Below are 25,730 nucleotides of genomic sequence, written 5' to 3'. Positions count from 1 at the left end.
CTTACTTAAGTTTGTGCACATTTCAGAGGGGTCTAAAGCTGTAGTTTTAAAAGTTTTTTTAATGCATATTTATCGATTTGACCACTTTTTAAAAACTAAACCACAAAGCAAAAATGTTATACTAGCTATGGGTCAAATGATTGTGTACGTTCCATAAATTTCATGTTGTCTACAAGCTAAGAGCCAAATGTATTCAAGGTTTTTGAATATAAACATTAAAATAAATGAGTGATCCTTTTTATTTTATACGTAGAAGAAAAAAATAATAAATTACGTTATAACTCTAATATTAGATCAATTTTGCCACAAAGCAAAATGGTTACTTATTTGAAGCATTATTTATGTTTCAATTATACATTTTAAACTTTTTATGCAAGGGGTTCATGTAACCACTGATTGAAGATTTTTAAATCAATTTAACCTGATTGATTGTTTTCCAACATGGCTTTTTTTAAAGTCTTACTGTAGATCTCACTCCAAGTTGTTTAAAAGAAAAACTGCTGCTTTGCACTCAGCGGGTATCGAATTACTTTGAAGCAGCTTGGAAGCATAAAATCTATAACAGGGTAAGCAAATTTTAATCAGTCACCACACGCTATTCAGCTCTAAAATAACTAATGTGGAGAGAACAAGTTTAAGCTTTTCATAATAACAACTAAAATGTTCTTTGTTTAAGGAGTGTACTGTGATGTCTATTTTGTTTGATATCACGTTAACTGTTGTATACAATCAAAAGTTTCTTTTTTCTAAAAAACTATGAACTTAAAAATATTTTTATATTGTTTTCAAGCGATAAAAGAGTTTTATCATTAAAGTCCGTTGCTCATAAAATGCTCTACAGACTTGTACTTTGTTCGCTGAGGTTTACAAGTTTATAAGCAGAAAAAATGCTGTGTTTGGTCCAAAGTAAAGGTTTATAATGTGTTTTTACTTTGAACCAAACACAGCATTTTTTCTCCTTGTGCTACGGTAAATCACAGCTGACTAACGGCTAATTTTAAAGTACAGTTCAAAAATCTTGATGAGTAAATATAAGTAGCTATTTAACGCTATAAAAATTTATCAAGACATTACGTAGCTTCTACAGTCGTTGATTTAAAGCAAAACTCTAGAAACCTAGGGTTTATTACCTGCTTTCCAAACAATGTTGATTTTAAAGGCCATTCAAAAAAGTTATATTTTCTGTCTCAGCATTTCTATCTAGCATTTGACGTTGTAGTTCTCTAGATATTTTTATTTTCTGAAATTGCAGACCAAGTTTTGTCTTCTGTTTTTTAATAAACAGGAGTTGTTGGACATTTTTATACTGCATATAATAAACTGGAAAGATGTTGTAAGTTTTAGTCTAAAGTGCTTAAACGGCAGATTAAAGCAGTTGGTTCAACCGGTTTAATTTCTGTCTTTAACTAGATTATATTATCTTTAGAAATTTTAGGTACCTTGCACTGTAACTCATTTCTGGTTCAATAGCTGGCTGATACTCGTCATATCCCATTTTAAACTGACAGACGAAATTTATTGCAACTAAACAGCTTTGTGGTCAGGATGAGGTGGTGTGCTACAGAAGATTTTTAGCCAAAGTTGTATTTGAAAATTTGATTACAAGTAGGCCACCGGTTTTAAAAAAAAATGTTTCCACATTTTTAAAGTGTAAATTTTTTAACCTCTTTTTAGTAAAAAACTAAAGGTAAAATGCAGCTTTTAATAGTATGAATTTATTGAAAAAGTAATAAAACCCTACTCAATAGGTGTTTTCAAATAAATAAAAACCGAAAAAAAACTATTTCTTTTCCTATTTTCATCATTTACATATTAAAACTTTTTAAAGTTTCTAGTTTCAAAAACTTTAATTTCCCAGTGTTTTTACTAAATTTTCAAATCCCTGATAAAATGGCTTACCTGTATATTTGTCTTGTCTGTTACTTGAAGAATCTTGGCCGTCACCTCTAGTTCCCAATAAAAGAAAGTGTTTATAGTGTCCATTAAATAAAAGTTTTGCGACTAAGTTTTCACTTAATAACATTAATATCTATGCTAACTGTCTGAAGTGTAACATGCTAAAACTTATTAAGATGTGACAGGATTGAAACAAGTTTGAAAAAGAACAATAAACCTTCAATAAAGTTATGAAAAAAATTTAAAAACAGTAAAATGAATAAGACTTAGTAAACACTTTTAATACTTAACCGGTCTCAGTCTAATGAAAGCTTGTGGTATGATCAAACTTTTTGTAAACTATGACATAAATTGTAATATAACTTTATTAAAAGAAAACATTAAGATCTATATACTCTGTTAGTTATTTTAGTTTACGTTTTAAAACCAACTCTGTTTTGATATAACAATATATTTAGTAAACTCAAAATTTATTGGATGCGTTTTACAAATTTTGGTTACAAATTCATAATAATTTTTTAGTAACTCTTGAACAAAAAATAAATTAGCATATTTAAAAAACAATATTAGCATGAAACTAATTGATAAAAATGAATAAAAAACAGCTTCCATGGCCACAACCTCAACTATTAAGGCAGCCTCACAAAACCAGCCTGAAAAGCTGTTTAAAGTGAAGAAAAATTTTGCCGTGGCCACGTGGACGTAGAAAACCAAAGTCAAAAAATGTCTGCAAACACCACATCATGGACCAGTGCATCCAGTGTCTGTCCGCGAACAAGATCGGGGAGTTCGTTGCAAAGTTTGGGAAATGCGACCATGATTCCCACGATCATTGCATTACAAGTTGGGTTGCAAAACACTTTGGAAACTGCCCGTTATATAACTGTTATATATAACAATTACATTATGAATTTAAATTTTAGAAATTAAGGTCTTAATAGTGTTAAACTGGCTAAAAATGATAAGATCTTTTTTACAACGGCTCTGGTTAAATAAAAAATTGAAGGAAAAGCTAAAGCAAATTAAAAATCATAAGATCTGGCCTGGCGAATATGCTCTCAACTTGAAAAATTAGCAAACTGATTAATTTTGTATACTTATCAAAAAATCTGTAGATGTTTTTTTACTAATAAAAATAATAGCAATCAAACAATAACATATTTTTGTTCAAAGTAAAGAACTTCTTAAAGTTTAAAATATAGCTCTTCAAAATTAAGTCCTTACAAAAGGAGTTTTTCTCGAGATTAATAAAAATTGATGGTTCTAAAAACATTATAGAAAAGTACATTTTATTAAGTTGTTCAACAGTGAAAAATATAACTTCGCTAACTAAGTTGTAATGAATAGTTGTTTAGATCTGTCCACTAACTCCTTTTATATTTCATAGGAAACTGCAATAAGTCAATACTCCTAACAATTTCAAATAGTTAATAAAGTATAACGTTTGTGAATTATACATGCATAAGTTTACTGTCATTTACCATAGTTGTGAAATTTGTACAATTAATGTTTATAAAACTGAACAGTATATATTGTTTATTAAACGACAAATAAAAGAACTCAAAATTTTTGGTCCTAAGACCGGGTGCATGAAGAACCTTTTGGTTCTTTAGTCGCACAACACTCTGATACCTTTTAACGTCTTGTCCAGGACAGTCAGTTAACAGTCATAAGCGTTTAATTGATGTAAGTGACAGTACATATGTGTTTAACTGTTTTGAGATTAACTTTTTAACAAATAATTATATCATAGTTTGATGTGGTAAAAAACGTATAAAGAAAAAACTGCAACATAATACTGTTTTGATACAATAAAATCTTACATTTGCCGTACGACTCTACATAAGATTACTGAAATATGTTTAAAGTTATTTGATACAAGTTGTCGTAACTAACTCTACTAAAAAGCGAAGTTTTGTACGAAAACCGTTATTGCAACCAGGATCAATTGCTGTTTTTGGAAGAAAGTAAACGTAAAAAAGACATTGTCGCAATAAGTTGTACTGATCTTAAAGTTTGTGTTGAACGTAGTTTAACTTCGTCACAATTAAGTTTAGGAAAAAATGTTTTGATTGGTTCCGAAGTTTAGATTTTTGATAAAATATTAAAGGAATTAACACAAACATCTTTGAGGTATATTCTAAAAAAACTGAAGCAAGATTTCCCAAATTTTTTTTCAAAAGGCCCTCAAAGAAAAAAAAGGCCTCCACCAACAAGATTCAAAAAAGGGGCCACTTTGGGAAACCTTGTTCTAAATACTATAACTTCAGTAAATTAAATGAAACAGTTTCGCGCTTAAGATCCATACTGTGGTTTTTGTACAACATAAATATCGTTAAAATATTTTTTTATTCAGCGATTGTCAACTTAAGCTTACGCCGTTTCACCTAGAAGAACCTTCAGAGCTTTTGTAAGTGGCAATATAAATATCGTTATTTAATACTTATAATAGCCTAAACCTAACTAACCCAATTCTTATATTAAATTTACTGCCTGTAAATTTTTTTATTCACTAGTCTTTATAATAAAATACCGGTTAAAACCGTGTTCAGTACTACTTGTAAATTTATTTGCTTTTATAAACAATTTTGAAACATTTTTTACTATAAAATTTCGTAACAGTAATTAAAGATCTAAGTTTAAGAAAAACATTTATCACATAGCTACCATAAATCATAAACGTGCAATAAATTAAAATGTCAGTATGTTATACAAAAATCTGAAAAAAATAAAGGCTATATCAAACCTAACAAGTGTTTCAGAATAACAAAACTAAAAGAAAACTTTTCAAAAAGTATGAAATTGAGGTTTAAAGTTTTTTGAATTTGAAAGTTCTTTGAGAAAAAAATCAAGGAAAATAGTATTAACTAACTGGAAATGTTTTAAAATATCTTTGGGAGGCGATTAATTTGTAAAACAAAGCTAAGCAGAGCAAGTTAAAATAAATATCACTTAGTTTAAAAATAAATAGCAAGTAGATAAAATTAAACCAAAAAAGTTACTCATTTTTTATGACTAAGAAAAAAAAGTGAATCAAAAATGTAAAAGAAAACGTGACCACTGTAAACTAAAAATCTGATAAGTTTTTACACTTTCTTTTTCTTTCAACCTGTTTTCCTTGATATAGTTATTTTAAATAAAATTTGAATGTTATAAAGAGGTATAAAAACTAAAATAAAAGATTAGGGTAAAAAGTATAAAAATTTTGCTTTTATTTCATACAAAATAAAGCAATTTAAAAGCGACAAATCAAAAACCTGCAAACCACTAGTTAATTAGAACTTAGATCAAAAAATTTTGAATAAAAAAATAAACAACATTTTAATCAAAAAATATTATTACTTTTTTATTATTTTGTTTAAATTTTACGGTTTAAAATACTTGTGTTTAACTACCATTTAATTATTTTTGACATCAGAACACGGCGTCACGCAAAATTCATCATGACGTCACACCGTTCAATCAGAGGCGATTATGACGTCACGTCGGACATGTAGTCGGCATCGGGGTGGTTGTGCGTCGACATGGTGTGGTCCTCTGTGAGGTCGGCCAGCAAGGAGTTGGCCGACGACAAATCCGACAGCCCGCTGATGTCCTGTGAAATTTTAATATACAATCTTTGTTAACCCGTGATTCACAATCCTTATTAATATACTACATGTAAAATTCCAGCTGATACTTTAATGTTGATTTTATGCTTTAGAGCTTCTTTGTCACTCGTATTGACATTTGCTTAATTATTAACACAAGTGCCAAAACGGCTATTGGCAACTAAAGGAATATATCTATATCTATTTTTGCAATATCATTTTAAACAACTATTGTCTTTTTAAGTTTTGTTACAACTGATTAAAAAAAAATTCTAATATAATAACTTTTATATAAAATTAAGCTACAACAGTTTGAATTTTAGAACAAAAACAAATTCTACAGATAAATAGTTTGACAAAATAAGTTATTAAAGTTAAAATTCAGTACAGATACTTTCTCGAGTACAAAAACTACTACTTCATCATAAATAATTTTGGTATTTATCAAGTCTTATGTAAGTAAAACATTTCAATGTTAAATACTTCAATGAATTAACTATTAAACGTAATATTTCAAATGTATAAATTCATATAAGTTTTAACACTTTTACCAGACACATGTATCTGTGTACAACAAATTAGATGCTGGCATACTTAAGTTATGTTCAGTAAATTACTAACAACTTAAATTTTTCTTACAGTAAAGGGTTGCCTTAGGTTTTATTGTAAATTTCTTTAAGGTTAAAAATAAAAGTTTTTAGGTCCATCTTTAGTATAAAATTAAATTTAAGGTAGAGAAAACTTTTTTAAGTAGTATAACAACATTTAAAGGATAATAAAGCTAATTTAAATGTGTTTTTTAAGAATTTTTTTTAATGATACATTTTTTTATCTTAATGATATATTTTTTTGTAACTAAATGAAATTTTGTAACTTGACATGTAAAAATAGTTTGAAACTCAGGTTTTTTGGCAACCCTTTATAGTAGTGTTTTAAAAAAGCATTTTTTTATACAAGTTTTTGTAAAGTGGGTTGAAATTAGATGTTTTGATTTTAAATATTGGATAGTGATCGAGATAAGATCTTATTATGTAATGCATCCCTGATATTAAGTTTTGAATATCAAAATGAAACTGTGCAATTAATCATAATCAGCACATTGCTAATCACTTTTTATTATGCATAAAACTGCATTAATGATGCAATAAAAAAGGAAAACATTTTCATTTCTTACATTGCAGTCACTGCAGTGTTGTCAGGCTACAAACCTTATATTTGGGTTTTGAGTAAGTAAAATCAGTTCACTTATAGCTTTTTTTTTTTTTGAATTTGTTGCCTGTTGGAACTTAAGTTCTGTATTTAGATTTGAGTGGTGGAATCAGTCCACTTATAGCTAGTTTGATTTGAATTTGTTTGAACACAAACTCTGTACTTGATTTTGAACAGTTGAATTTGATTTTAGCAGTTAGCTTCCAGTTGAAAAAATAATAACATTTTTAATTGCCTATTTGTACAATTGTATTAGGGATTATACTATTACACTGCTCGGCTTTTTTATATTTGGCTTATTTGCTGATTTATACAATTTTTTTAGGAATACTTATTTAAATTATTTTTTTATATTTGACTAATTTGCCAATCTAGTAGATTTGGATTTGTTTGTATTGAACTTAAAGTTAAATAAATTCAATATCTTACATTGACTTTATTGAAATTATTTTAGTCTCAATTATACCTAACATGGACCCTAACTAAAAACCACCCTTTAGTCTAAATGTAGCAAAGCTATCCTCTAGAAAACCTTCCCCACGATTTAGCATGGCCACTAATGTGTCTGTAATGAAACTAACATTTCATTTTAGGATTTTAAAGCTTGTGAATAAATATGGAATTTTTTGTAACAATAAAAGCTTTTCCAAAACATTTTTCATTATTTTCAAAACAAGCTTTTCTAAAACAATTTTTATAACTCTTAAAACAATTTTCTAAAACAATAAACAATATTGTTTACTTAAAGGAGTTACATTTATTTCAGTGCTTATAAAACGGAATTTTACTTGCATTTACTTGCAGTAGCAGTGTTATTTGTGTTTGGTAAAGCTCGAAATGTTGTATTACAAAATATTTAAGTTTAAGACTGAATTGCTTCGTTTTCTTTAGTTTAAGATACTTCTTGTTACTTGTGTTCAATTGTAGTTTTAGTTAGTGTGTCGTGTGACTATTTTATATTTGTAAATAAACTTTTGTTGACTTTTAAGTATCTTAGATGTATTTATCTTATCTTTAAATATATACCCCAATTTAATTACCCCTAATACATAGATTGGTTACAATAGACAACACGTCGGCATCTCTTATCGAGACATTGGAGACCATGTGTGGCCTGTGTTCTAGGAATCTTCTGACTAGGAATTAGGTGCCTTATCAATTAAAAAACGCAGCAAAAAAAAACTTTAGTTTATTACTAAACAATTTTTTAACGAGTTTGAAATTTTGACAGTATAATTTGCGATAATACTTTACTTTGCGACATTTCACTATGATAATAGTAAGAAAAATTGTGTGAATAACTTTCTACTTTGAAACAGCAAGTCTACAATTATAATACAAGTGTGTGGTAGTGGTTTATTTAGTTTTGTTAAAAGTGAAGCTTGGTGTCAAGGATTTTTTGCTGGAAGTACTATATAATTTTTGCGGTTATTTCTATTTATAGTTTTATATATGCTTTTTTAGTGCTTAGGTGCTTATTTTATTTGCTAATGAGCATAATATTTCTTCTTCCTAGTGCACAATATATGTTGCAACTAACATAAGTCGCATGGGTGCGCAGTATTTCGATCCTAAAAAGCTTAATCTTTTTAGCTAAGGGCACAATATAAGTTGCAACTAACATAAGTCGCATGGGGGCGCAGTATTTCGATTATAAAAAGCACTGTCTTTTTACTCTAGTGCACAATGTTCTTTGAAGATGTTGCAATTTACATAAGTCGTCAGGGGACGCAGTATTTTAGTGCAAAATTGCATTTTATAAGTTGCCAAGAGAGCGCAGTTATTATATTTTTCTAAGCATAGAAATGTAAAGTAAGAACCGCAATAAAATTTAGAATTACAACAGCAGTATAGTTGTTCTTAATAACGTCGGAGTTTTAGCTGATAAGACTAATTTTCCTATGTGTTTACTACTACTAGTTTATTGTTTTGATCTGCTGATTGATTGTATTAAAGTATAGATTGTATTTGTTTTAAATTAGAATGTTTCTGAAGTTTAAAAATATGTTTGAATGAGTTTTCATCTTTCTTAGTCGTTAAATGGCTTATCGTTTGCCACATTTTATTACTCGTTTCAAGTTCAAGTATAAAATTGTGCTAAAATTTTCCCTTTGAAAGAAACCAAAAATAAACTCCCCTTAAATTTAAAAGTTGTTTGTTAAATAAATTGTTGCGCTTGTATCTTTTTGAACGTTGTTTGAAGCAAATAATTGATTGTCATTTAAGCACACCTAACACCTTGCTGCTGCATGAAACTTTAAAAGTTTTTTTGTTTATAAGTTCGACAATAGACAAAAGATTGAATGAAGATTTGTGTTTGTTCTATGACGTCACAATCAAAGTTCCTGCTGTCATTGTTTCCAAAGCCAATCGATGTGGTGTTTTGCTGATTCTACAAACCAGCTAGAAGACAGAAAGTCAAAAAGTTTCCTAGAAGAACAAGACGTTGTCAATGATCCAAAATTGATGTTTCATAAACCTCTATTAACCACCAGAGGACAACAAGCCCGAGGACAACAAGCCCGAGGACTACATGCCTAAGGACAAAAATCCCAAGAGCAAGAAGCCCGAGGACAACAAGCCGGAAGACAACTAAATGACTATCATTGTTACTTACTTTGTCTTTATGTTGTGTTTTATCTAAGTTTTTGTAAATTATGTAATTTTTGAGATAATAAGAAATACAGTTTCTTTTTCTTACTTTTTTTACCCGGACTTTTAATACTGTTAAAAAAGTTTAAAGTAAAGTAGGATTTTAAGGATTTAAATTATTTAAAACCAGGCTTTTAATACTAGTTAAAAAAAAATAAAATAAGTAATGTAATGAAACTAACATTTCATTTTAGGATTTTAAAGCTTGTGAATAAATATGGAATTTTATGTAACAATAAAAGCTTTTCCAAAACATTTTTCATTATTTTCAAAACAAGCTTTTCTAAAACAATTTTTATAACTCTTAAAACAATTTTCTAAAACAATAAACAATATTGTTTACTTAAAGGAGTTACATTTATTTCAGTGCTTATAAAACGGAATTTTACTTGCATTTACTTGCAGTAGCAGTGTTATTTGTGTTTGGTAAAGCTCGAAATGTTGTATTACAAAATATTTAAGTTTAAGTCTGAATTGCTTCGTTTTCTTTAGTTTAAGATACTTCTTGTTACTTGTGTTCAATTGTAGTTTTAGTTAGTGTGTCGTGTGACTATTTTATATTTGTAAATAAACTTTTGTTGACTTTTAAGTATCTTAGATGTATTTATCTTATCTTTAAATATATATCCCAGTTTAATTACCCCTAATACATAGATTGGTTACAATAGACAACACGTCGGCATCTCTTATCGAGACATGTCCACCACCCCGGGGCACTCCCCCCGTAAGTTACAACTAATATAATTCAAGATCTTGTTACTCGATGACTTATTTTTAATGTTTTTATTTTGAATTTAATAAAAGTAGCAATAGTCTAATTTGTAGTCAAGCTTTTATTATAACAAAATATTTTTGAAGTCATGACTACCGTTTGGTATCTTTAAAACATAAATAAAACAAAACTTTACAACTTAATCAAAGTATCAATGAAAGTTTAACTTTAAAACATTTATATAACAAACTAACAGGTATTTCTTCGGGGATACTTTCATTATCATTGGTAGTTGTTGTGTTTGTGAAATCTTCCGAGTATTCATTGCTGTTTCTCACTAAAAAAGTGAAATTATTATATAAAACAAAAAATATACATTTTTAATCAAAACAAATTTATTAGAAACATTTAGAGAGTTACTAAGTTTCTCCGCTCAACAAATTATCAAACTTCAATTCTGTAATAAAAGTTTATAAAATGACAAACTGTGCAAAATTGTAATTGAATTAATGTTAAAAAACATTATAGGAAAACATTTTGTAGAATTTTTTTAATTTTTTTTAATACTATTTAATGGTTAACTTGTTTAACTAAAATTAAACATTAATAAAGTTGCAAATAACTTTTTACAAGTAGAACTTATTACAAAATAATTATTTAGTTGTTATTTGAAAATAACCTTAAGAGTAACAACATAAATCTTACATAGTTATAAAAACAGAATTAGTATTCGAATACTACGTGCTTTAGTAAGTAGACCTTTTATAGTTGGTTGCCTTTAAAAAAAAAAATTATTCATCAATTAAATTCTATACTTTGCCGTCAGCACTAGTTAAAACATAGGCGTTAAAATTTTGTTTACAAAAACAACTATTAATAAACTCAGGCTTATACAGACCTACATCTTGAATTCAAAGAACAGTGAGGTATTTTTTTTGTACATTTTCAAATAATTATATTTCTCATAGGTAATTAATTTTTATCTGTAACAATCTACTTATATTGTGCTGTGACGTTTAAACTTTACAACTTATAGTCCACTTACAACTCCTGAAATTTGAGGTGCACTGTTTTTCAAATTCTGACAATTCAAAACTTGGTAGTTGTCATTAACTTTTGTTAATATATTTCAACAAACCAAATAATTAAAATTGTTATTCTAATACTTTAACTATCATAATACAATAATTAGATCACTATGAGCATTTTTTAATAAACATTTTTTTTGAGATATGGCTAAAATAAATTTTAAAACATACTAAAATACAGTAAACTTAAAAAATTATTAACTTTATAATTACATTTTCAGATTTGAATACTTACCATCATAATCATATTATATTACATGACCATTATTAATTTTAACAAATATATATCACTTTTTGAGATGTGGCCCCTTAAACATTTTTTTAAGAATTTTAATTTGTCAGAATTTGAAATACCAAAATTTGAATAGTCATGTAACTGAAGTTAGATATATAAGAAAAAATTACCAACAACAAAAAACATTTAAACACGTAAAACATACTTTTTACTTTGTTGTGCAACAAACATTTAGTTTAATTAGGCGGAAGTGAATAACAGATGAAAAAAATATCTAAAAATACTGCTGCAGCACACTTCCATGGTTTTCATCAAACAGATCAGCAACAAAAATAAAAATCTTGATGTGAAGGAGATTCATACTGAAAATTAGTCAGTCAATGTATGTTTTCCAAGGTGGGAATTGGTCGCTTTTGCATGAGGGGACACTTTTGCACGAAGGGTCATAATTTTAGCACAAGAGTAATAAAAAAACTTTAAAATTAAAATAAATTGTAAAAAAAACGAGAAAAAAAAAGATTTATAAATAAAAAAAAGATACTGACCGAGAGTAAGGGTTAGGGGTAACAGTGATAGAAAAAAGTAAATATACCTATAAAAAATTATTAATTGTTAAAAAAAAAAATAAAAAAATACAGACCGAGGGTATGAGTTGGGAGTAATTTTTGATAGCAAAAAGAAAAAAAATATTTTTTTTTCAACCTGTGAAAAAGTGTCTTAGTGCAAAAATGATGCCGTGCAAAGTCGTCCCATGGTAACCCTTGTGCTAAAGTGACGGCAAAAGAGTCGCCGTGCAAAAGAGACACCCCCCTTTACAAGGTTAGCTACTACTAAGGTCAAAAACAAAAATTAAAGTTAAATGTATTTTCTGGTGATGATAAGTCTGCAGAGAAGACTCTTTGCCTGCCCACGTATAGCGTTCAATGGAAAAATCAAGATTTAGACGTAGAGTTGTAGCTGAATATCTATAACAACCCTTGAAAACCAGCTTTGATGGCGGCTGATTTTGCGACCGACAGAAACAGCAACACAGTGATTGTCTCATTAATACAGTTGATAAACAGGAATGTTCTCAAGCAACAGTCAGATATAACTTTAACATACATTTATAAGAGAATACAACTCTTTAACGAGGGATCAACAGAAAAATAAGACCTGACCAAGGCGTTTGGTTGCGAGAAAAATAATGTGATAGTGTCAAGTTTAAGTGGGCACCGCTCAGTTCCAACTCCCACACAATTCCACCCGAACAAATCCAAGAACTCCTTACCGACCAAGGGTATGGCGTAACAGTAATAGTAAAAATAAAAAGAGGAAAAGAAAATGTGTGGGAATTGTAAGTAAACCAGTTTAAGATTTAGTATCGTTTAAAATCATACTTCAGAACTTACTACCATGACATTCCGTTAACTCATTATTGTTAACTGTTTGTCGATTACTCAATTTTTGATGATGCCTTCCCGATCAGAAAACAAATTAATTCGGTCAAGAAACATGATGCAATAATGTGTTAATAAACCAGTATTATTATTTCATAGTTACGGGCATTGCGACCTGACTTAAAATTGCCAACCTATTCTTGCGAAAAATATATATTACATTAGTATATTTGTTTAATTATCAAAAAATATAAAATTAGTCGTTTTTAGCGCACATGAACTTTTTGCCCAATTTTAGAATTAATTTTAGAAAATTACTCTGTTTGGAATTTTTGCTTCTTCTATGTTTGAAACTACAGTTAAAAAATCTCACTGCATTTGTTCGAATTGTTACAACTCAAATCCCACCGATTTAAAATCAATTTTTTTAAAACAATCACAACAATCAAAAATAACTATTTAGTTATCATGGCAGACTACAACATTTGACCTTACCAGAAACTTAACATGAAGTTTAAACTAACTTTTATAGTAACTGAAGTAAGCAATACTGCCAAAGATATTTGCCATCATAAATGTAAAATTTCTCAGTATTGGCAACGAAACCTAACAAAGTGTAGTTTTGTATAATATTGTGGCGAAGAAAAATGATTGCAAAGTGAGTCTAAGGTAACGTTGAAACATTACGGAAATTAATTTTGTGGCGAAACAGAAGTGTTGTGAAAACAAGTACCAGTTTATATGCATAACAATCGGACATTGAACGTATTTGCGAATTTAATTCTTGACAAGGCAAAAAAAAACCCACCTGACAAAGGCGTTCACTTGCGAGAAAAATACTCAAGTTTATAACAAGCAAATTAAATTTGGTGAATTTCAGTAATTAGTACTTAGATAGTTTTTGCATTAGTTTTAATACCACATTATTTTTAAAATGCTTCCTCAATTTTTGACGCTGCCTTCCCTGAGCAAAAGATTAGTTAAGGGTGTAGGAGGATCTGACATTTTTTTTACTAAAAATAAACTGGATCTTATATGAAAGCTTGAAGTACAAACTATAAGCCAGTTTTTATAGAATAAAAAAAATTAATTAACTTTTGATATATTGTAATTTTTATAAAAGTTCCCGATACAAACGTATAGAACACAATTTTTTGGGGTCAATTTTCTCGGAAATTTAGAAAATTATTAAAATCTATCTTCTCCTTCATTTTTTGAGCTAGAGACCTCAAGTTTTCAGGAAACGTTCCTTTTATAATTTAAAAGACTTTGAGTATTGGAATTTTTAAAATATCAAAAAATAAAAATGTTAGATAAAAAAAACAGAAAAAAAGTAGTTTATTATTAATAAAAATTTTATTAAAATAAAAAAATCCTGCATTCAATCTTTTTAGAATTTATTAATATACTTTTTGAAAAAATTTGAAGAAGATTGCTTAAAAAATGAAGGAGGACATATATTTTTAGTGAAATGGTCTTTTTTCGCGTTTTTAGTTTGTGCCTTCCATTAGGAACCTATTAATGTCACCGACTTTGATCTCTTATATCTCAAAAACTACTTTGAATTTTTTCAAGCGGTTAAAAATGTCCGATAGCTCAGATAAAACTCAATAAAATAAGATCAACTTGTAAAAATCAAGGTGGTCTCCCCAATGCCCTTAATTCAGTCTAATAACAGGATGCGACTGTAGTTCATAGAGCTTCGCTAATCATCTTAATGTTACGAGCATTACAACCCGTCTAAAAATGTCGACCGATTTATGGCAACAACCTTTTAAATTGCTAATTTTTTTACTATTTAAAATACTTCAAAAAAAATTTTTTGTGTGATATAGTACACAGACGTCACTATAAAGTTTTTATGCAAATTTTGAACAAAAGTTACTACTCTATTTAAAAGGTTAACAAAAATGTAAAAAAAACATAAAAATATAAACTTAAAAATAAATACTGCAGAGATGCTTGGTTATAAATGCGAAATCTCTCAACACACGGCAACGTTATTAAATAAAACTTAATTTTTTAGAAGATTCCTTTTATAAGAAGTTGTATCTGCATTATGATAGGTACTATAAACAACACACTATTTATGCTTACAACTAGTTTTCATAAATTCAAACAACACTGCCTAAAAATTTGAAACAACTGCTAATCACTGAAAATTCGTTAATAAATCTAGAGCAGCTTAAATAAAACTTAAAATGAACACATGATTTTTCATTTTCGTAAAACTTAAAGTCATGTTTATTATAAATATTAAATCAAATTAAAACAAGTGCTGAATCACTGGTAATATCATAAATCAAAATCTACTGAAATAAAACCAACACAAACCCGCATTGCTTTTATTTGATTTGCTGTTGTTTTCAGTGTTTGCCGAATTTGAATTTCTGACCGGTATTTTCGAAGGGGACAGCTTTGGAGAAATTCTGTTGAAACACTTATTTTAATTATAAACCTATGAAAGCTTATCAAGCAGAAAAAAAAGCCACAAAAAGTATTTGGGTTTTCAAAAAAATTAATCAAAATAAAAAGTATTAAATCCGTAAAAAATTTAGCCAAATCAAGTTAAAACATACGCCTAAATAAATTTCGTGCACGTTAGTGTGCACCAGTGTACACCTTGACGACCACTGCTTTAGATAACAAGATTTTCTCCACAAAACTGAAAAATTAGTTGAATAACTAACGGGCTGCTTTTTTCATTGGGGCTGTTTTTTTCGGTCGAGTTGCTTCTCGTTCTGGCGTCGGCGCTTCTGCTGCTGAAGTCAGTTTTCTGCTGAGCGCCGTCATCGCTGAGGCAGTCGTCGTAAAACTTGTCTATTTCGTCGTTTTGGCGCGAAAAATCGTCGTTGGGACGCAACATTGAGTTTTGCGACGATTTCGATGAAGATGCTGCAAAATAAAAAAACAGATATCAGTTAAAACACATGTTTAACACAATGTACAAGTAAATGATAAGTGGTTACATGCTTTTTATTTCAGTTTTCAAAAAAAAGGTAATCGTATCAATTGGCAGAAAGATTTCTTTTCATTGGTTCATGTGTCAGAATGCAAAGTGAATTGAAGTACTTTAAGTAACATATTTTAACTTTAAATATTAAAAGTGTCCCATGAAAATAAAAACCATGGGAAATGAAACAAGTTAAAATATTTTTAATTTTATTCGCAAGTATTTAGAAAAGGCTTGTATTTAACCAAAAAAATAAATAATAAGACTTGTGATAACACTACAAAAAATAAAACTAACATGAACTACTGATCAGAGAGTTTTGTTTGTTTATTATGACGTCATCATTTGTTTTCTGTAAGTATGCAGACAAATCCGGTTCCTAGAAAATAACAACTTTTAAATTCTAAAAAATATTAAAAGAACAATTAACTTTAAATATGTACAAAACATTTGTAGGTGAGGGCATTTTAAAAGTACAAATACCAACTTAAAGATAAGAGTTAACAGACACAAATTAAATCTATGAGTTTTTACAAGCTATTTTGCCACTTCACTATTATCATTTATTTTGAAATTATATCAATTAAAAAAAAATAGTTGAAAATTGAGTAAGTGGCTATCTTAGGCTCTATATACTTCTAAAAAATTTTCTAAAGTTATTTCTGATAAAGGATGAATTTAAATTTATTACAACGAGTTTATTTTTTCATAACTACAGAGGCTTTGACAAAATAGTATGAGTACAAATAATTACAAGAGTTTGTCGCTATAATGTTTCCATTTGGGTAAGAGAGTTTTACTTGATAAGAAAAACAGGTCGACACATTGTAGTTTTAAACACTTGTGAATTTCTTAAAAAACATGATAAAGTGTAAAGTGGTTAAAGAAGTCAATTTATTTTGAAATATTTATACATTGTTCATCGGCAAATCTTTAAACTTTTTTTTAAAGTAATAAAAAAACTTGATGATAAAATAGGCAGATAAAAAAAACATTTTTCATATCAGGACTAAAAAAAGCATAAAACAACAATAAACTAGAAAGAAAAATATATTACAGCAACATCAAACGTTATATTTATAAGAAAAATAAGTTGATGAAAAATATAAAAAGCTTTTTTTTAAATTAGTTCAAAAATGAGACCTATAAAAACAAGCTTCCAAAAATTAAAATCAGTACTTAAAAAATTAATTACTTACAAATATTCAACTAAATTTTTTTTTGAAATACGTAAAAAGTTCAAATAACATTTTTTCTAATGTTTTTATATACATTACATAAGTTAATACTAAAAAACTTAAAATTTTCTATCAAATATAAAAAGTTTGTTATATAGACCAAAAGTTAAAACAAAAATGTCTAAAAATTGTTTATTAAACCTTTTGAAGCTACTTGTTTTACAAAAAAAAATATATCGTAAGTAAGGAAGTTTGATTATTTATTTAAAAGTATTTATAAAAAAAAACCTTCAAAAGCTTAAATATTCAAAATAAACAAGTCTACCAACACTAAGTTGTAAAGGCTCAAAATGCCAAACATATAAAACTGTCAAGTTAATTTATTAAATACTAGTTATTATAATGAAGAGAAATTAACTGACTGGTGGAGACTCAATATGATGAGTTTTATTGAAATTTTTCATTTGATGGGGAAACTTGTTGTCTTCACTTTTGAAATCACCACAATTTTGATTGTCGCCTGAGAAAAAGTTGATCGTAATAAAACAATTGTCAGTTAAAAGGTATTGATAGAAAATATTTTAATCAACTTAAAAAAACTGTAACACACAAAAAAAAGAAGAAAAAAAAACTTTAAAATTTTTACAACACCTTAGTAGACCTTAATTTTACATTTGTTGTACAGAAAAAAAAATTGTACAAATTTAAAAAAGTTACCATCAATAGGAAACCAATAAAAACGCATATGTTTACATAAACAACATAAAAGTTTGAAATAGTTAAAGGTTAAGAAGCATTTACTAAAGAAAACATTCCAACGACTTTCTTAAAAATTGCCTCCTTAAGTAAACAATGAAGTATTTTAATAGAATTTCGTGAAATATGTCAACTTTTTGTTCGCAAATACATTTTTAACATGCCATAAACTACTTACTTTTCAACAGCAAACCAATATAGCTCATATTTGTACAATAAAAAATGATAATAATCAGGGTTGCCAAACTTTTTGAAAATTATTTTTCAGGTTTTTAAAAGTAAACGTTTTTGGGTCTGTTTTTAGTTTAAAGTTTTAAACTGTGCTAGTAGTATAAAAGTATTGAAGAGATACTGTAAAGCAACTTTAAATGTATTTTTTAATAAAGAAATTTTTTGATGATGACAAAAATTTTCAATCTTAATAGTGGATTTTTTGTGTCAAATAAAAATCTTACTACAAAACATGTAAAAATAGGTTAAAATTCCAGGTTTTTTAGTAATTTTTGTTCAAAATTCAAGGTCTAATAGTGATTTTTGTTCAAAATATCTCAAACTCCAGGTTTTTCAAGTTTTTTTAGCCTAAACTGTTAAATTCCAGGTTTATTGGCAACTCTGAGTAATGAAAACATACTTTTTTAACGTTAAAGCAACATATATGCAACTACATATCTATTGACCGTGTTCGTACAGAAATTACCACAAATTTCAAACAAAACTCACCTGAGACGACACTGTAGCAGGCTGAGTAGAATTTTTCGTACAAACACGTAAATTCGCTCCACGTTAGTCCTGAAAAAATTATTTAGATATATTTTAAGACAACTTGAAACACTTTTATTTAATAAACATGTTGCTTTAACACCAAAATCAAAAATGGTTTTAAAAATTATTTAAAAGTAAACTTAAAAAAGACTAACTTTAGATTTATGTTATTTTGAGTAATATCTAAAGGTAAAAAAGTGACTATAGTGAAAAACTTTGAACGAGTTTGGAAACTACTCATTTGATTTGTTTAACAGTTCAAGTTACTACACAAAAAAAGCTTTTAATTTGAAACAATTTCAAAACTAACTTTTGATTAAAAAACTTTGAAGAAATTTTGATTGCGTGTGGCAACTACTTTTTATTAAAAACAACTTTAATAATTAGTACAAGAACAAATTTTTGATCAATGGTGGTAGACAAAGAAACCTTTTTGAAGGGACATTTAAATACATAAAATTAAATTTCTTCTGAAATTTTAAAACCAAAATTGACGAAGTCTTGTAAAACAATACTTTATTAAACTAGGTTACTTATAAACAACAGCTCTACAGACAAACTAGTCAATTTCAAACAAACTCTGATCGTTGGTGGTGTATTCCGACACGAACTTGTCGATGAGGAAGACGGGGAACATGGGGCAGACGATCGACAAAACGTCCACAACTTCGCTTGTTGATATGGTCGAGTTATTCTGCTTCATATTGAACATTCCCATCGCTTCATCCATGTGTTTCGACGTCGGCTGGCTGGTCACGTTACTGCTACCCTGCAAAACGTTTTATTGTAAGAATTTCACCAAGTCGGGTAAAAGTTATTGAAGCATAGCTTGACTTATAATCAATTATTTTTCAAAAGGAGGATATTGTCCTTGTAACTTAAGGAGCATATGCAAAGTTTATGTATAGAAAAACTTTAAAAACTTACAAATCCACTAAAAACAGCAGGGAATTAAAAAATTATTGTAAAAGTTATAAAAAAATAAAGGAGCAACACAGTGCAAATGTAACATCAGACAACTGACTTGTTTGACTTTTCTCACACAAGTGGCCAGCAAAGGAAATTCTCCACAACTTTTAACATCGATTCCCAGCTTTTTGCAAACGTCAGTTCGGGAAGGTTCTTCATTTGACGTCTGTTGTTAGAAATGTCGGCGTTGAAGTTTTGAAGATAATAATTGCATCTTCTTATTTATATATTGTACAAAGTCAATACTTTTTCCGAAAATTTAAGTATATTGATAACTCATTTATCTTTGATCTCAACTTCAAAAAATTAAAAAAATGTAACTGCACGTAAATTTCAAACTATTGCAATTAACTAAAAACAAAAACAATTATAACTTACAAACAAACTATATAAAACAAAAGAACGCATACAAACCATCAAAACAAAAAATCAATTCATATCAAAACTGACGTTGTTGGTTTCGGGCCGGAACACGGTGGTGGTGTAGTCCAGGTGCAGGTTCTCCATTAACTCCAACATCAGCTCCATGCATAACTGAGATTCTTCCTGCTTCAGAAACTTCTGCAGCTTCGTGTTCACCAGCGGGCAGCCCTGATTGAAAAAATGTTTGCAACTCTTGTATTGTTTCAAACCTACTTCAGAGCATGGCTTTAGATTGTAGTGTATGAAATTTTTATAATTTCTATATGAAACCAAAGTGAGGTCGCAGGGGGTCAATCAACACATTTCTTAAAAATAAACGTTTACATTGGCTATTGTAAGAAAACTTATGTTATTAATTAGCAAAAGATTTTAATTTCTTAATTTTAATTTGAGTAGTAAGGGGTTATAGGTTTGGGTTTAAGGGCAGTTTAGTAGAAATTTTTTCTAAATAAAACATATTTTTACAGTCTGTTTTCTAGAAATTTTAAACTTTACAAAATACATTTGTTTTTATGCAAGGTACTCCAGTTACAATTCCTTTAAATAGTTCAAAAAATTTACCTATTGGATTTTTCCAAAAGTAAAAAATGATCAAAACCAATCAATGTTTTTTAAAAGGAATCAAAATGTTCTATTTGTATTAAAAAAAGTAATGAATACACAGTGACTATTTGAAGAAGATTCGTCAAAAAACGAATGAAAAGTTAAACATAAAGTAGTCATTTCTGTTAACCCCTTTTCTTTTTTAAACTCTACAGCTTGATTCATCAAATTTACAAAACTTCTTTTAATTTCTTTAAAGGCATGGGGGTCCAACTTATTTTTAAATGTTCATCTTTTTTGTAGAGCTTTATCTTAGCAATCAGACAACTTAAAAAGCTTAAGAAAATTCAAAGTTATTTTTGAGATATAAATGATTAAAGTTGTTGAGTTCATAAGATTACTTTTGGAAGGCTCAAAATAAAAAAGGACAAAATAATTTTACTAATGAAAATTGATCTTCTTTTTTTTTCATAAGTAATCTTCAATTTTTAACACTTTACAGGGTTGCCACTCTTTGAGCCAAAAAATCTTCCCTGAGTGACCAAAAATTTCCCTGAGTAACCTTAAATTTCCCTGAGTTTCCCTGAGTATTTTTCAAATCTTAAAAAAAAAAATTCTCTTCTAACACAAGTTATTAATACCTCATTCTCATTTTTCTTCTTTAATAATAAAAGGAAGGTTGTATGTGTATGCTTCTGCATTAAATTTATGAAAAAAAATGTTTTCAAAAACTCAATCTTAAAAGGTTTAAACCAATTAAAAACTAAAACTAAATTTTTGCACAACTTTGTGTAAATTTGTTAGTTAAATTTCTACATAAAAGAATAAAGTTTTATTTGTTTGACATTTTAATTGACAAAATTTAATTATACTATAATAATACTATAATAATATTTCACATGAAGACCTCACTTAAATGCATACATATAATAATGAATAGTTAACAACAACTTTCATTTCTCTAAACTGTTTGATTATACTTAAGTAAATATAAATTTAAAACTTAAAAAAACTACAATATTAATACTAAGAATATTAAAGAACTAGCCGCAAGGCTAAAAAAATTCTAAATAACCACTTAAATAATAAAAACTACTACTTTTGAACAAAATATTAAAACTGGATTAACTAAACCTCATTCTAGATCTAGAAAAAAATTTCCCTGACATTTTCAAAAACTTCCCTGAAATTTAGAGAAAAAATCAAAACTTCCCTGAGTTTCCCTGAGTTAAAAGAAAAATGCCAAAATTCCCTGAGTTTCCCTGAGATTCCCTGAGTTTCCCTGAGATTTTCTACAGTTTGAAAATTCCCTGAGATTCCCTGAATTCCCTGAGTTCCCTGAGTGTGTGGCAACCCTGACTTTAGTCTAAAAAACTAATATTTAATTTTTACTAGAAAAAGTATTTTGAATAACAAAAGAAAATCTTTTAAACCACCACTTTTTATTCATTCAAAGTTTTTATTGTTCAATATATTTAGAATACTTAGCACAAGAAATCTTTTAAATTGTATAAGAATGATTTTCTTTAACTTTTAGGTTGATAGCTCAAAAAAAAAATTCATATATTGCAATTATTTTTTTTACATAAAACCTTTATCTGAAAACGTAACTATTTTTTTAGATTCTATAAAATTGACTTTTATTTATGCTTCCAGCTTTCATATAAAAGCCAAAATAAATTAAAAACTACCACCTAAATCCTATCAGGGTTGTTACTTGTTTTTGAGAAAATTTTTCGAGGTTTTCTGAATTTCATCCCTTTTTTGAAGGAAACATTTTTTAAAGTCTGTTTCTAGTTTAAAACAAAGTTTAAGGTAAAAAAAAACTTTGTTAAACAGTATAACAATACTAAAAAAATAGTGTAAACCTACTTTAAATGTGTTTTTTAATAAAATTAATTTTGATAGTCAGCATTTTTTTATCTATATAATAGAATTTTTGTTTAAAATTGAAGTTTTACTACTTAACATGTAAAAATTGTTTAAAATTTTAGGTTTTCTAGCCTAAATTGACAAATTCCAGGTTTTTTTCAGGACTCCAGGTTTTGTGGCAACCCTAAGTAAGCATTAAAAAGCATCGGACTAAAAAAGATTACAAAATACCTCTTTAAAATTAAAGTGGATCCCAAGGCTTTTATTTTTAGAAATTTTATGAACTGTTAAGAAATACTTCAGAATACTCAATTTATAATTTATTGTACACATATTGGAATATACAAATTTAGTTATTGTAAAAAACAGCAGATTAAATATTGTAACAGTTATTATATTTAACAAAACATAAAAAACACCAAAAGTTAATACAGTAACCTCTCGGATCTTTACGCACTCGTGACGTTACGCACTCTCGTTTAGTTACGCACTTCAGAATTCTATAAAATTCAGAAAATAAAAATATATTTTTTTTTAATATTGCACAAATTAGGTTTAATGTATATTTTTAAATTAAAATATGTTTTTGAATGCTAACACACCTCTCTATATCTTTAGACTTTGTAAATTTATGTTCCTAGACTAATTGATAAACATTTAGTTATACCTCAGTATATCAGAAGTTTTGTAAACAATAAGAGATTAAATCAAAATTCTGAAATAAACATGACTGTTTTTAATAATGAAAGTATAATGAAATAATGAGAGTTTAAAACACAAAGAAATAATACAGCAGTCTTGCATTATATATTAATAAACACCATTTTATAATTGTAAAGAAATGCTTAATTATAAATTGAATTTGCTAAGTAGAATAGAATATAAATGTCACATATAAATAAACATATAGATAATTTCTACTTATTATTAAAATAGTAAAATTATTTCTACTCGTATTATTATTTTATAGAAATATAAATCCTTTTTTTTAATATATGTATAGTTTTATCTGTTGTTTTCATATTTATAAATAAAGTAATCAAATTGTTAAAAGTGGGAAAGTTCCCAGTCTGCTTTTAACTAGAAGCAATATTAAAAAACAGCCATTTTAGTGAGTATATTTGGTACCTCTCGTTTCTTTACGATCTCTCATATCTTTACGCACTTTTTCTGTGGACACAATGTGCGTAAATAAGCGAGAGATTACTGTATTACTATGGTATTTCTATGTAAAATTTTTTTACAATGTTTTTTATTAGATACAAAATTGTTGTTATACTTACTTATCAACTACTATTCAAACCCAAAAGTAAACTTTTACAGGTATCTTGAAAAAAAATTATACACAAATAAACTTAAACTCACATCAAAGTTGTCATGAGTGTTCAATGCCAAAAATACACAAGCCCTTAATTCTGCCTGTAAAATAAATTTGTTTTTAGAATAAAAATATAATAATTAACAATGTAAATCAATCTTAGCCTTAGTTGCTTATGATAAGTTTTTAGGTTATAAAACTATAATCAATACATGCGAAAACTTAATAAAGTTTAGTAAGTATCTTAAGATGATATAAGGGGTAACAACTCATCAGAAGGTAAACTAAATCATAAGTTAATTGTCAATAAAGGAACAATTTTAATCAGCAAAAAAAAAACATACTTTTTATAACTCTTTCTGAGAAAAAAATAAAGGCTATAGATAAATTTTTAAAGATAATACTAAAAAAAAAGTAAAAACAAAACTATGTTTGACTAGTTGAAACAAAGTTTTGAATCAACTCTTGTGAAGAGCAACATAATATACATTATAAAGTACTGTTGTTCATACAATAAATTCAGTAAGTGTTAAAATTTAAAAAAAGGATGAAGTATGATCTTATTAATACAGTTTATATATGCACTGATGAAAATAAAAAATAAAACTTTTCTGATTTTATTATATTTAAATGTTTTTCTTTATATTATAATTAAAACATTAACTAATATCATTTTAAGAGTATACAAACTACTTTCCACTATTTTAGACTTAAAAGATCTTCAGTTATTAGTCTAGCTATAGAAGTACACCTTCTTTGAAAACTTACATTGAAGTTAAAACTGTAAAAGACTTAATTTAAAAATATTAGACTGGCGTGCTTAGAAAACATAACTCTGTTAAAAGGATGCAAATTAAATATTTTCAAAAAAAAACTAGTTTTTTAACTATCTGCTTTTTCAATTTGTGTGAGTAAACATGTTAGTTTATTGTTTTTCAAACCATAGTATCATTGTATAAAAATATTAGTTGTTAGGTTTACTATGACAATGTTACTGAGCTTAATATGCAATGATTATTATTTTTTACACTAAAAATAAAATTTGAAGCTGTCTGTTTGTAAATAAACAGAAGCTAATAGCTATTTAAGGAGTAAACATAACAACCATTGATAAAAATATATTGTAAATAAAAAAACTAGTATTAATTTTCAAAAATCGGAAATAAAGTTTTATTTAAGGACTTAATCCAGAGAAAAAAGCAAAAATAATGAAACTTGTGTGAAAACAAACCTTGATTTTGCCAAGAGAGCCGTTTTTGTCCAGAGTGCTCACCAGCAAGTCCCTTAGTTCATAATCCTCATCTCCCGCTGACATTATTACAATACAGTGATAATAATTAAAATCTGTTAGTATCAATATAGTAATATATATTTAAAGAAAAGTGTTTTGAAGTAAGTAACACTGATTGTTACTAAAGCAGCAGGTTAAACTACACATAGGGTGGCCACTAGTTTTTTAGAATTTTTTTTCTTTTCTTTAACATTTTTAAATATACAAGTTTTTTTGTCACTTTTAGTACAAAAATAATTTAATATTGTAATTATTTAATAAGTTTAAAAATGTATTTAGTTGAATAAAATTACTCAAAAGATACAGTAAACAACTTTTTATGTCTTGATAAAAAGTAAAACTATGAATAGTACATAATTCTTTTGTTGTAAATAATAGTTGATTTTTATCTATTCTGAGCTTATAAATTTAAATATACAATTTGTTTAAAATTATAGATGTTTTTATATAGTTAGCTAAATATTTGCAACCTTACATTCTTGTATTTTTATATTTTTATCCTGGTGCACCAAACCTTCAGTTAACGTTGTATAGTTTTAATAATATAGTTTGTATGTGTATTCTATATAGGTTGTTTGTCTTCAGGTGTTAATTATGACGTCAAGTGTTATTTTTTTAAACTTAAATATTATATTTAGACGTCTAATAAGAATACATATACAAAGAATCAAAACTATACAACGTTAACTGAAGGTTTGATGCACCAGGATAAAAATATAAGAATAAAAGGTTGCAAATATTCAGCTAACTATAGAAACGTTAATTTAGTGTTTTTACATAGCCTGAATTTTTAAATTTCACGATTTATATAAATTTTCTGTTGCAATGGCTGTTCTAAAATATTTTTTTTAATAAGCTTAATTTAACTTAAACAATATTTTATCAGCTCGTTTACAAATTTTGT

At 27.5% G+C, this 25,730-nt stretch overlaps 1 protein-coding gene across 2 annotated transcripts; it reads right to left on the bottom strand.

Moving 5' to 3' along the window:
- Positions 1-4,775: 4,775 nt before the first annotated feature.
- On the bottom strand, positions 4,776-24,875 carry LOC145835999 (uncharacterized). 2 transcript variants are annotated; one of them, XM_082943775.1, is made up of 12 exons: positions 24,767-24,875; positions 23,583-23,636; positions 19,830-19,970; positions 19,435-19,545; positions 18,990-19,179; positions 18,369-18,437; positions 17,315-17,412; positions 16,012-16,093; positions 15,452-15,656; positions 15,096-15,190; positions 10,314-10,396; positions 4,776-5,491 (listed from the first exon to the last, which is right to left on the bottom strand). In XM_082943775.1, the coding sequence occupies exons 1-12, from the start codon at positions 24,848-24,850 to the stop codon at positions 5,369-5,371; spliced, it is 1,335 nt and encodes a 444-aa protein (XP_082799901.1). In that variant the 5' UTR covers positions 24,851-24,875; the 3' UTR covers positions 4,776-5,368. The 2 variants fall into 2 exon arrangements, with proteins under 2 accessions (XP_082799901.1, XP_082799902.1); XM_082943776.1 differs by having other exon boundaries at positions 15,470-15,656.
- Between the last annotated feature and the right edge of the window lie 855 nt (positions 24,876-25,730).

Source organism: Thalia democratica, chromosome 5 (genome assembly GCF_965202585.1).
Source record: "Thalia democratica chromosome 5, ktThaDemo2.hap1.1, whole genome shotgun sequence".
Lineage (NCBI taxonomy): Eukaryota > Metazoa > Chordata > Thaliacea > Salpida > Salpidae > Thalia > Thalia democratica.
This window is presented reverse-complemented; position numbering and strand designations above follow the sequence as displayed.

What these genes read in the sequence shown, in the direction of transcription:
- LOC145835999 (XM_082943775.1), bottom strand. Translation starts at nt 24,850, where the DNA reads ATGTCAGCGGGAGATGAGGATTATGAACTAAGGGACTTGCTGGTGAGC. An exon ending in ACACTCATGACAACTTTGAT is followed by an intron (nt 19,971 to 23,582) that starts GTGAGTTTAAGT and finishes TTTTTCAATCAG; the next exon opens with GGCTGCCCGCTGGTGAACAC. An exon ending in TCCGGCCCGAAACCAACAAC is followed by an intron (nt 19,546 to 19,829) that starts GTCAGTTTTGAT and finishes TTCTAACAACAG; the next exon opens with ACGTCAAATGAAGAACCTTC.